Source organism: Scyliorhinus torazame, chromosome 3 (assembly GCF_047496885.1).
Source record: "Scyliorhinus torazame isolate Kashiwa2021f chromosome 3, sScyTor2.1, whole genome shotgun sequence".
Taxonomy (NCBI): Eukaryota; Metazoa; Chordata; class Chondrichthyes; order Carcharhiniformes; family Scyliorhinidae; genus Scyliorhinus; species Scyliorhinus torazame.
The window spans coordinates 103,534,304-103,547,728 of NC_092709.1; the positions used below are offsets into that span (position 1 = coordinate 103,534,304).

At 46.2% G+C, this 13,425-nt stretch overlaps 1 protein-coding gene across 5 annotated transcripts in view; it reads right to left on the reverse strand.

Moving 5' to 3' along the window:
• dclk2a (doublecortin-like kinase 2a) overlaps positions 1-13,425 on the reverse strand; it is a 528,903-nt gene that overhangs the window by 8,856 nt on the left and 506,622 nt on the right. For 4 of the 5 annotated variants that reach the window (XM_072496080.1, XM_072496079.1, XM_072496081.1 and 1 more), the window contains one exon: positions 9,831-9,944. In XM_072496080.1, coding sequence (XP_072352181.1) covers positions 9,831-9,944 — 114 coding nt within the window. Of the gene's footprint in view, positions 1-217; positions 295-9,830; positions 9,945-13,425 lie in introns of all 5 variants that reach the window. The other variant, XM_072496083.1, reaches the window with a different exon arrangement.

The following is a 13,425-nucleotide window of genomic DNA, read 5'->3' on the forward strand; positions in this document are numbered from 1 at the left end:
ACATCAAGGCCATTTTCAAAAGTAAATGCTGGTTAGCACGCAAATCAAATCCAGTCTGGGCAGCCTCCAATTGAAATGGAGTGTGTGCACATACTCTATCAATGTACAAAACTGCAAAGCATAGTAACATTCCATTAGTCTGTATAGTGCAGCTCTGTTTAGTACAAATTATTGACAAGGACAAGTGGCAAAAGCTCAAGAGTTTTGTATTACCCACCAGATGGTGGCAGTTCAAGAACCCATGGTTTTCCTCTGTCATAGTTGAGCTGTTTTGCCAGTGGCATATCTTACTTCCTCGGAGGAAAAAAAACAACACTATAATTCCTCAGCCTGTGTTGCGTGATCATAAAATGGTAGAGCAGATGGTGGTTTTGACTGTTAATGTTTCAAGCGAATGCGGGGCTGATTTGGGAGTTCCAGGAACCAAATGTTTAAACGTAAAATACTAAATCTGTTATTGCAGTTTCTCCTTTCCTGGTGCTAGTGGCTCGTGCAAGGATATTGGCAGCTCTCTGGCACCTCATCCTAGTGATACTGCTCTGTCTCTTCCCACTTAGAGATGTACTCAGGCAAATTTACCTGCCCTCTTCTCTGCCCAAACTGCACCCCTTTCCCCCCTGCAAGTATCCTTGCCCCTCCATTGTTACTATTTAGAATGAAGTCCAGAGTTCCTTGTCAAACTGAGGCTCCTGCAAGAGTTTGAATCAAGAAATTCTTGAAGTGCACTGACACTTTGGTGTACAGGACCACTGCCACTTTGGTGTACAGATACATCCCAGTGAGGAAGAAGGATTCTAGGAAGGGATAAATCAGCCATGGCTAACCAAGAAAGTTAATTATAGTATTGAACTGAAAGAAGAAGCATACAATGTGGCAAAGGTGAGTGGGAAGCCTGAGGATTGGGAAAGTTTTAAAAACCAACAAAAGATGAACAAAAAATAATAAAGATGGAGAAGATCAACTATGAGGGTAAACTAGCAAATAATAGAAAAACGACAGTGAGAGCTTCTTTCAGTATATAAAAAAGAGAAAGACCAAAGTGAACATAGGCCCCTTACAGAATGAGACTGGGGAAATAATAATGGGAATCAGGAAATTGCAGAGAAGTTAAACAAATACTTTGCGTTTGTAGAAGACAATGGGCAGAATTCTCCTGTCCCCAGCCGTGTGTTTCTTGGCCAGGCACCGTTTGCTGGTGACGGGATTCTATCTTCCCGTCACTTGTCAATGGGATTTCCCATTGTAACCACCTCATGCTGCCGGGAAACCCGCTTGTGGGGATGCACGCCCAGCAGGAAAAGTGAATTGTAATGATGGGAGAATTCCAGCCACTAATAGCGTTCCAAAAATACTAGATTAATCAAGAGGCAAAAGTATGGGGAGGAAATAAATACAATAACAATCACTCAAAAAAAAGTACCAGGGAAAGTAATGGGGTTAAAGGACCTGATGCGTTGCATCCCAGGATATTAAAGGAAGTAGCTACAGAGATATTGGGTGCACTGACGGTAATCTTCCAAGAACCCTTAAATTCTAGAAAAGCCCCAGCGGATTGGAAAACTGCCAATGTAACACATTTATTCAAAAAGGGAGAGAGACAAAAAAACTGGTTACTATAGGCTAGCTAGTCTAACATCTATCATTGGGAAAATGTTAAGAGTCCATCATAAAGGATGTAATAGCAGAGCATTTAGAAATGCATAATATAAGCAAGCAGAGTCAGCATGGCTTCATGAAAGGGAAATGATGCCTGATAAATATATTAGAATTGTTTGAGGTGGTAACAGCAGGAGAGATGAGGGGGAACCAGTAAATGTAATACACTTAGATTTCCAAAAAGCATTTGATAAGGTACCACACAAAAGACTCCTTAATAAGATAAGAGCCCATGGTGTTGGGAGTAGTATATAAGCATGGAAAGACTGACAGAAGGCTAACTGACAGAAGACAGAGAGCTTTGATAAGAGGGGAGTTTTCAGGATGGCAATCTGTAAATAGTGGAGTGCCAAACGGATCAGTGCTGGGGCCACAATTACTTACAATATATATATGAATGTATTGGACAAGGGAAGTGAATATACTATTGCTAAGTTTGCAGATGACACAAAAATAGGCGGGAAGGCAAGTGGTGAGGATGACACAGTCTACAGAGGAATATCTATGGAGAGGCAGTGGTATTGTCGCTGGACTAACAATCCAGAGACCCAGAGTCATGCTCTGTGGACCGGGGTTCGAAACCCCCCATGGCAGATGGTGAAATATGAATTCAATAAAAAAATCTGGAATTAAAAGTCTAACGATGACCATGAAATCATTGTCCATTGTCGTAAAAACCCATCTTGCTCATTAATGTCCTTTAGGGAAATCGGTTGTCCTTACCTGGTCTGGCCCACGTGTGACTTCAGACCCCGCAGCCATGTATATGCCCTCAGGGGTGGGCAATAACTGCTGGCCCAGCCAGAGACACCCACATCCCATGAGCAAATATTTAGTATCAGGTTTGAGCTTGAATGAGATGGTGGAGGAAAAACCAAGCCATGGAGTGAATAAGCTTCATCATATGGCAGCTGGAGGTGAACGCATGGTTATCCTGTTTTCAAATAAGCCGAGATCTGGCCGAATGGCCTCGTTCTGCACTGTAAATTCTATGATAATCTATGATATGTTGCGTTGCATTGATTAAATCAGAGGGTGAAAATCAGTTCATTAATGAGCTACACTGACTTCATCAGTGTGGGAATGTGGCCATCATCTTGTATAACATTCAGTAATTTCACCCACTGGAGATCAAGACTTTACTCTAGACAAACATTTAACCGCTCTGTACAGACCAGAACGATTCAGGCTTGATATCAAGTCTAGGTGAAGAAAGTTACCCTCAGACACTGCAGTAATAGACAAACTGGCTTTACTGCTGGGGAGTGGAAATTCATCCAGGGCTGTTGCTTCTGATCACTATCCAGTAGCACCTGCACCTGCTGGGCGTTCTTGTGTACGAGTGCTGACTGAGGGCACTGCAGTATTCGGTTTGGAGATGATGCCCGGTTTGAGTGAATAGCTCGGTTTGCATGTGAAGACTGTGGGGGCGATTTTCCCATCGTGTTGCGCCTGGCACTGATCACGTTGCACCAGGAGCAACGCAGGAGAGACCCAATGGGCTTGGTGTCAGGCGGCCGATCGCGAATCACCTGACACGCTACGCTGGCGCGATCTGGATCACACCCGAGCTGGACGTGATCCAGATAATCATACCTAAATGAGCTTTAGGTTCATTTAAATATGTGCAGCCAGTTTGAGGCCGCAGTCTCCCAGCTCCCAGGAGTCACTAGCCGCACCGGCGAGGCCTCACTCAGGCGACGATCAGTACTGGCCTCCACAAGCGGAATGGCCACTCCGGGGGTCTCGGACGCCATTGATGGCCCGCGGATGGTTGGGGACAGGGCTGTGCCCTGGCACTTGGGCAGTGCCAACCTGGATCCATAGCCGGGTGCCAGATTGGCAATTCCATGGTGCCAGGTTGATTGAGTCAAGTGCCAGGTTGGCAGTGCCAAGTGGCAGTGCCTGAAGGTGACCTGGAGGGGGGTATAAAGGGTGGTGTGGGGGGGGGGGTTGAAGTGGTGCCATGAAGGGGGTGAAGGGGGAGTCTGAAAGGATAGAGGGGGGGGGGGAAGAGCTAAAGGCAGGTGGCCCTCAGTGACCCCATAGCAGGGTATGCCCCGATGCCCACCGAGTTTGAAGTTCGCATCCCCTAGTCATTTTCTGGGTGAATTGCACCCTGAATGTTCGGATGAGGTACTGGAAGGATCAAAATAAATAAGTAGCATTATTCACTCATTTCTTGTATCCTCCTCCTATCACATGTCCTTTCTCCTTCACACGTCTACAGGTTACTAAACACAGGAGGGAAGCTGCATTGCTGGTGGGAAGGTGACTGAAACCAGGAAAGGTAGGGTGGGGCCTGGGGGGGGGGGGGGGGGGAGGAGAGACTAGGTGATATGGTGGGTCTTTGCACCTTACATTTCTGGCACCTGTGAACCAATTCAATTCAAACAGACGTGATTGGAAGTTGCCTCTCTGATGGGGGTTAAATGACACAGTGGTTATAATCTAAATGCTGTTACAAGCACCACATGTGATGTAGTAAAGAGAGCTTAGGCTGTCTCATCAACAGTTTCAAAATAAAATTCCAGGCAGCAGTGAATTTGTGCAAAGAACTGACCTGGATCCACTGTGTCTCCTTCTGCTCACTACAGTGGGGGGTATTTTAGAGTTGGAGAGGATGCACAATATAGACACCTTTAATTAAGCACCAGAGCTCTGCAGGAACTCTGCTCACTGGGGATGCTGCCACTGGGGTAAGGATGACTCAGAGGAGACCCCACTGAAGTGTGTAAAAAAAATCTAATGGGTCAAGTCAAAAGTCAATAATATTTTTGGCACAATCACAAACTACAACACAACAGCTGAAGTTCAGGTGGGCTAGATACAATTACTTGAACACAAAGCATGGTGAATATTTTGAACTGTCAGGAAACCAGTGGAAGCAGCCAGTGGAAACCAGAACTTAGAATCAGAGAATCCCGACATTGTAGAATGAGGCCATACGGCCCATCGAGTCTGCACCAACCCTCTGAAGGAGCACCCTTCCCAAGCCCACTACCCTGCTCTATCCCTGTAACCCCACCTAATCTTTGGACACAAGGGGCAATTCAGCATGGCCAATCCACCTAACCTGTGCAGCCTTGGACTGTGTGAGTAAACTGGACACCCTTAGGAAACCCATGCAGACATTGGGAGAAAGTGCAAACTCCACACAGTCACCCAGGGTCGGAATTGAACCGGGGCCCTGGCGCTGTGAGGCAACAGTGCTAACCATTGTGCCACCGTGCCTCCCTGATGGAAAAATAACTAAGGAATACAAGAGGTATGGTGACTTCAAGTATATTTTCTATTTAGAGTCCATTCAGATGAACCATGATTGGGTCTTCTGATCCTGTGCCTTGGTTCCTCAGTAAATAGAGAAGGCACTTCCATTCCTGACTTCAGTGTTTACCTATGACTCTCTGGGGAGAGATTTTGACAATAGCCAATCATGTCTCTCCAGGGTTTTGTCTTGCTGCCCAAGTTGCAGTGCACTAGTTCCATGCCTGAATGTGGAGCCACTTGGTTAGGATACCAAGCCCTATCATTGGAGCCGACAAGATCCGTGTGGCTGCTTTTTTCATGCTGGAATAAGGCCTAAAATGAATCAGTACGATGGTACAGCAGTGGATTTCAAAAAAGTTAATAAACAATATGTTTGTGCCATCATTTATCCACATCTTCAATCTCTTGATTCCCTGCTGATGCAGCACCTGATAGAAAAACATCATTACCCCTTCTAGTTCCATCAATTCCCAGATCAGACCTACCTCAAAATCTTCTACTGTCCATAAAGGATATTAATCATTGCACTGCACTTCTTGCAACATCTAGATAATCAAAAATAGGGCTGATGCCTGTCTTTTTAAAAACAGTGATGCATGGCACTCTTGCAAAACTATCAATCTCAAAAATACCATCGAAAATAAATGATGCCCCATTCTACCAGTTAATCAGTAGCACTGATTCTATCTCTCCCTCACTCAGCTGATGTAGGCACGCCCCCTCCCCACACACTAAGCAAATAGGCTGGTTTAGCACAGTGGGCTAAACAGCTGGCTTGTAATGCAGAACAAGAATAGCAGTGCGGGTTCAATTCCCATACCGGCCTCCCCGAACAGCACCGGAATGTGGCGGCTAGGGGCTTTTCACAGTAACTTCATTGAAGCCTACTTGTGACAATAAGTGATTATTATTACTCACCATCATTCCTAGATTCTATTGCCTGGAATTCCTGCAGCAACTTTCCTGACCTCCCTGTAACCCTCTCTGTAACTTTGGATGGCTGGTTGGATGAACAGTTGCTTCATGCTATTTAAGAAGGGCTCCTGATGATCTTGCACTAAAGTAATGAGGTAAGCGAGGCCGGGAGAAATCCTGTGGAAATTCTATCCCAACATGTTTGTCTACAGAACAAGATGCTCGATTTGTTAAATGATGTGGGGAAAATATGGAGGAAACACACTTTTCCCCCTCATTTATACTTTTTGTTGAGTCATTCAGATGAGAAATGAGGGCTGTGGGCTGGATGGCATGCAGCTGTCCTCTACTCCTCTGACACTGGGTTATTCCGTATTTTACAGCCTATACCTACCCATGGATTCTAGAACTCCCTTCCCAAATCCCACCACCTTTCGATTCCCTTCTCTGCGTGCAAATGCTACCAGAAACTCTTTTACAGCTCTGCTTTCGACTATCTCTGACTTTTCATCTGCCGGAGGCTGACTTGTAACCTTCTATTGTGTAACGCACTCTAAGATTCCTTTCTGTGCATGAGGAGAAACTACACAAACATAAGCTTTTGTTGAATGGAGCATGATCGTACTTTCAGCACCAAGGGCTGAATTTTCTCAGCCCCATGCTGATTGGCTTGGGCAGGGGGAGGGAAGAGAAGCTCCCAGATGCAGTCGCCCCGTCAAGGACTTACCCCAGCATGGTCTGGGAAATGGGGCGGATGCTCACTCCGCAGAAGTGGGCAGCCAATAACACTAGTTCAGGTGATTTCGCTGCCATGCCAACATTCTGTCACCATTGGAGCAACCAACCTGCTGAAAGTGGAGGTTTCCATCTCAGTGGAGGTGGCCTCCCTACAACAAGCTGAGGGATCATCAGAATCAGAGCCTCCATCCCCCAAGGAAGGGGCTGCAGATGTGAAAGGTTGCATGTGTGACCCGAACGATTCCTCTGGAGGGGTTTCTAACAGCTTTGGTGCTCACAACTTTGAAATTTCACAAACACCTCTGGGGGCAGCCATGTTGATGCACCCTCACAGTCCCCTGACTTGTGTCTGCCAGTGGGTCAACCAAGGCTCCAGAGCTGCCGGCTCTCTGATTGGACTGCCAGCATTTCGAGCCCGCCTCCTGGCTTGTGCAGGTGGCCATTTTGGAGGCTTCCTCCGGGAAGATTGAGCAGGATTATTTGCTGGCTAGTGTGGGCTGGGGCAGGGGGGGGGGGTCTCCAAGAAGGTCCAGCCCCCAAGCTCTCAGTGTCGGGTGAGGAGTGAAGTGAGAAGAAAAGCTTCCCCTGCCCTGGGTCAACTGATTGGCCACAAATCCAACCTCCAAAAAGAATCAGTCACTGCAACACTGTACTATCAGACTCTAATTTTCAATCATCAGCCTGTCTTAGTGAATAACAATTGCATAAGAGTTTGCGATTATGGACCCATATTTACTTGTTACCGGGCTGTTAAAACTCACTTTAAAGGAAAGATAAATTTTGACAAATGTGATATAAAATAGTTACTTTAGAGACACTAGTTAATGTAATGTAGAAATAAGCCACTTTGATTCTGGCAGATAGAGACAAAGGGATTGAGACCGCATGGAAAAAGCAGGAAGAGGTGTGTCTATGAGAGTGATGCTGCATTGATAGGGGCCAGAGAAAGGCATTGGAAGTGAGCCAATCAGAATAGATCAAACAGGTCAGGAGGGATATAGGCTGACCTATGGGCGTCGAGTATGTGAAACTTGATACCATTTGAATTGATTTGCAGAGATCCCTTTGTCTTTTTGTTCATTCGCTTTCTGGAGTGTAGGAGACTGGATGTCTCTTATGTTTCTGTAAGATGAATCAAGCTTGCAAGCTAAATAAATAACTTCTTTTTACGTGCAAATCCATCTCAACTTTTATTGAGGCCAGACTGACGGAGAAAGAAATTTGGGAATCAACAATTTTACTATGTTGAGATGTGAATTGTCAAAAGTGGTCTGAAAGAGCTACTTAATTGAGCCTCCTCCAGTGAGTTGTTTAATTGTTCACCACCATTCAGGAGCTGGATGTGGCAGGACTGCAGAGCTTAGATCTGATGCATTAATTGTGGAATTGCTTCGCTCTGTCTATTACTTGTTGCTTATGCTGTTTGCCACACAAGTAGTCCTGTGTGTAGCTTCACCAGGTTGACACCACATTTTTAGGTATGCCTGTTGCTGCTCCTGGCATGACAGACGACCTGCGCTCTTCATTGAACCAGGGTTGATCACCTGGCTTGGTGATAATGGCAGAGTGGGGGATATTTGGCCATGAGGTTGCAGATTGTGATTGAGTACAATTCTGCAGCTGCTCATGGCCCACAGCGCTTCATGGATACCCAATCCTGGGTTGCTAGATCTGTTTGAAGTCAATCCCATTTAGCACGGTGGTAGTGCCACACAACACAATGGAGGGTATCCTCAATGTGAAGATGGGACTTTGTTTCCACAAGGACTGTGTGGTGGTCACTTCTACCAATACTGTCATGGACAGATGCATCTGCAGCAGGCATGTTGGTGAGGTTGAGGCCAAGTATGTTTATCCCTCTTGTTGGTTCCCTTACCATCTGTGCAGTCCCAGTCTAGCAGCTATGTCCTTTAGGACTCAGCCAGCTCGGTCTGTAGTGGTACCACCGAGCCACTCTTGGTGTTGGACATTGAAGTCCCCAACCCAGAGCGTAATCTGCACCCTTGCCACCCTCAGTGCTTCCTCCAATTGGTGTTCAATATGGAGGAGTACTGATTCATCAGCTGATGGTGGACAGTGGGTAGTAATCAGCAAGAGCTTTCCTTGCCCATGTTTAACCCAAAGCCATGAGACTTCATCGGGTCCAGAATCCTTAATATAGTGAGGCTGAGCCCAGAATTAAACAAATAAATCTAAAATTTAGTTGTTTCATATACTGCCAGCAATACACAGAAAGTGTGCATGGACAGTCTTGTTTTAACTCCAGTGGAATACACTAAGCTATTTGTATTTGGAATATGATCTACCGCCATGTGTAGCCTACATCCCACTCACCTGTGGCTGTTGCAGCTCCATACATTTCCCTGTCTTTGTTCCGGAAATCTTGAGGAAGTAATTTTAACTTAAACGCCGGGCAGAAAGCTGGCAAGATTAGATTGTCATGGTTTTTAAACCTCGCCCAACTTTACAATCCACTCCCTTCAAGGGAGGAAGCAGGAGAGGGGAGAAAGGAGGACAGAGAGAGGGAGAAGATGATGCGGGGGGGGGGGGGGGGGGGGGGGGGGCAGTGGGGAGAGATGAAGAATGATGATGATGAGGAGGGGGGAAATTATAGAGCAAAGTGAATTACAGAGGATGTACAATGCAGGAACAGACCATTCGGCCCAATTGTTCTGTACTGGTGTTTATGATCCACACAAGCTTCCTCCCACCTTATTTCACCTAACCCCATCTAGAAGTCCCTTGAAATGAGCAGCGGGGATAACTGAACATGTAGAAAGAGGAAGTGAGAGAGGGGAAGAGGAAGATGAAGTAGAGCCAGAGAGGGAAAGGAAATGGTGAGGCCGAAATAGAAAAAGCTATTGGGAAAGGGAAGTAAGGGCACAAAAAAAAAGAGAAAAGGACAGAATTTTCATTCCCCAAAAAAGTGTAATTTACTTTTCACTTCTTCCTCCAGCTGGACATTTTCTCCTTCTAAGAATGTTTTTTAAGTGTTGATCCAGTGGCAGGCACACTCTAGAAGCAGTGACTGCATTAGGATCGCATAATTAGTCCCCCAGTGGACTGAAGTGTGGGAAATCACAGGCATCGCCTTGCAACTCAACAGAGGTGCAGCATGATGGAGCATCCTTTGATCAAGGTTTCGGAGGGTCACAGAGAAAAGGTTAGTCAGGAAACTGTTGAAACACATTAAAATTTTGGTTGGTGTGTTCTTGATTGAGATAAGATTTATTTTTGTTCAATCGACTCACCATTATAACACTGACGCCCGCAGTACTATTGCTCTGCTTTGCTACTGGATTAAAGTGCTTTCTCAATTTGCCAGTTACCGCTACTTGCATGTCTCGTTCTTGTGCCATATCACCCTGCAGGAAGGAAACAGTAAACAGATCAAATCTCCCAGGAGCTTCCGCTGATATGACTGACACTGGATAAATACGACAGTTTTGTGTATCTAGAATAGGAAGCAGCATGTTTGAGTAAACATTACTCTCAATATGCTACCACTAAACAACAGCATTATCATGGCCAGTGAAGCCAATACTTTCTATTGGCATGCCAAACAAAAAACACTCTATGATTCAAATATCTTTCTTTCCCATAGAAGGGAATTACTGTACATATAAACCCACTATATTATAATAAGCATGGGGAAGTGATCATAATGAAAACAAAGATGCTAATTTTGACTTTGTACAATGTATTTGCAGTGTAACTATGTGAGTTTTGTGTATCGCAGTCTGCATACCCACTCTCCCCAAACAATGGCACATCTCTTCTGACCAGTACTTGTTTCCGACCCTTCAACTAGTTTATTATCCATTCTCGTGGTTTACCCTGAATCAACACCGCTTTGAAATTTCATAGCGAACTTTACCAAAAGACTTTGGGAAGTCAAGGTGCACCAACCACAACCATAGGTAAGTTGTGGGGAGGCAGTGGAGTACTTGTATTGTCACTGGACTAGTAATCCAGAAACCCAGGGTAATGCTCTAGGGACATGGGTTCGAATCCCACCAGGGCAGATGGTGGAATTTGAATTCAATTTAAAAAACAGGAATTAAAAGTCTAATGATGACCATGAGGCCATTGTTGATTGTTGTAAGAACCCATCTGGTTCACTAATGCCCTTTAAGGAAGGAAATCTGCCATCCTTACCTGGTCTGGCCTCCATGTGACTCCAGACCCACAGCAATGTGGTTGACTTTTAACTGCCCCCTCAAGGGCAATTAGGGATGGGCAATAAATGCTGACATGCCCACGTCCCATAAATGAATAAAAAAAAAAATTAATGACCCAGCCTCCACTGCTGTCTGGGGAAACAAATTCCGCAGATTAAAGACCGTCTGAGTGAAACAATTTCTCCTCATCTCCTTTTAAATTCCCCTGGTCCTAGACTCTCCATAAAGGGAAACATCCTCTGAGCATCTACCCTGTCAATCTATTGTCATCGTTGGGGGTCTTAGGTGAAGTTGTCCTTGTCTGGACCTTTCATATGTTCAAAGCAGTATGGTAAGGGTAAGACTTTCTCCCTAGCTTTTCATCTAGCCTTTCCCCCAGTCCTGTTGGCGTTTGTTCCCTTGTTGTCCTTTCCTAACAATCATTTTGCTTGTTGTTTTTTCCAGTCGCTGAGCCTAATCAGCATATTTTCTGTTGTTTTTACAAAAGAATTCCAATTAAGGGGCAAATTAGCATGGCCAATCCACTTACTCTGCACATCTTTGGGTTGTGGGGGTGAGATCCACGGGGAGAATGTGCAAACTCCACACAGACAGTGACCCAGAGCCAGGATCGAACCGGGGTCCTCGCGCTGTAAAGCCATTCCCCCTGGGTAACTCATACACTTCGTCCAGGTCCTCCAGCCCCGCAGATTTGCCCCCTGTAAACAAGTCCCCAAAGTGTTCAATCCCCGCCTGCCACCACCCCCTAAACCTCACACCCAGCCCCGTCAGCGTAAACCTATGGTCATTGCAGATCGGTGCCCACACCGAGGCACTTCCCAGCCCTAAATGCTGCCTCCACTGCCCCCACACTCTTACAGCCCAGACCACCACTGGGCTCGCCGAGCACTTGGCTGGCGGGAATGGTAAAGGCGTCAACAACAAAGCCCTCAAACTTCCCCTACACGACGCCGCCTCCATCCGGCCCCACACTGACCGTTCTCTCATGGCCTGTTTCCTCACCATTGCAATGTTTGCTGCCCAGTAATAACTTATCACATTCAGCAACGTCAACGTCAGCACCCCCCCCCCCCCCCCCTGCCCCACCCCACCATCCAAAAAAGCCCGCCGCACCCACGGTCAGCCCATTGACATTCCTAAAGAACGACTTGGGGACAAATATAAGGAGGTTCTGAAACACAACAGAAACCCAAGCAGCACCGTCATTTTCATTGTCTGCACTCTCCCTACTAGCGATAGCAGGAGCACATCCTACCTCTTAAATTTTGCCTTGATCTGCTCCACCAGTCGAGCCAAGGTCAGTTTATGCAACTGCGACCAGCCCCCGACACCTGGATACCCAAATAACTGAAACTCGCCCCATCGCCCTCAACGGAAACTCCCCAATCTCCTTTCCTGCCCTCTGGCATTAATCAGGAACACCTCACTCTCTCACATGTTCAATTTATATCCCGAAAAGTGGCCGAATTCCCCAAAATTCTCCATAAGACCTCCAATGCTGCCCACAGGCCCGAGATATATAACAGGTCGTCCGCGTACAACGAGACCGTGTGTTCGGCACTCCCCGCTCAATCAGTCTCCAATCCCTCAACGCCCAAAGCTCCATTGCCAACGGCTCTATCGTCAAGGCGAAAAGCAATGGGGAGAGTGGGCAAAGTACCCCGAGCTCATTCGGTTTGTCCACACGCTTGCAACAGGCGCCTTATAAGCAACCAGACCCTATCCACAAACACAATTGCCCCAACACCTCCAACAAATACGCCCTCTCCACCCAATCAAAAGCCTTCTCCACGTCCATCGCCACCATTACCTCCACCTCCTGACCCTCCGAAAGCATCACAATTACATTGAGTAGACTCCACACTTCGTCGACAACTGCCTTCTCTTCACAAAACCTATCTGATTCTTGCCTATCACTCCCGGCACAGAGCTCAATCTGCGATGCCAGCACCTTCGCCAATAACTCCTCCTGACAAACCCCCACTTCACGCCCGCCTAGCTAGCATGGTGACCCCTGCCCAAGGCCTCCAACTTCTCCTCTTCCCTCCAGTTCTCTGCCCCCCCCTCCAATCAGCCCAACCGTCAACCCCCAAAGAGTAACAAAAGGCACACTCACCGTCAATGCTCCCCCGTCAAGAACTGCCCCAGAATACTCCTCCCCCCCCCCCCCCCCCCCACAGACACATTAAAAAGCACACAAAAATCCTCCAAAGTTCAATGTTCTCACACTTCTCCAAGTCCATTGTCCCTCAACGTTTGTCGTCTCCACTGGCGTGTCAAAATTAAATTCCTGTTTCTGGAAAGTCACCCACAGGTGGGCGGTTACAGTACTCCAAACTTCACCTCCTTCTCAAAGAGGTATTATGGGCCAGGGTTTAGAGAACCCCAAAGTGTATCATGGAGTTTACTTGACCCACAACTTTTAATAGATTTTGGTTATGGGGAGCACAGGTGTGATGCAACAGAGAACTAAAGTATTTTAAAAACAAAACAATGTTTATTATATGAATTCAGTTAACATTTTATAAACACACAGTAAACATCTTAGCAACTATCAACTCAAATACTTCCCCCAAATAATACAGTACTCTATAAGTAACCCTTAATCTTGCCTAGCAACATCCACAAGACACATACACTCTTTAACAAAGACAGCAGGTTTAAA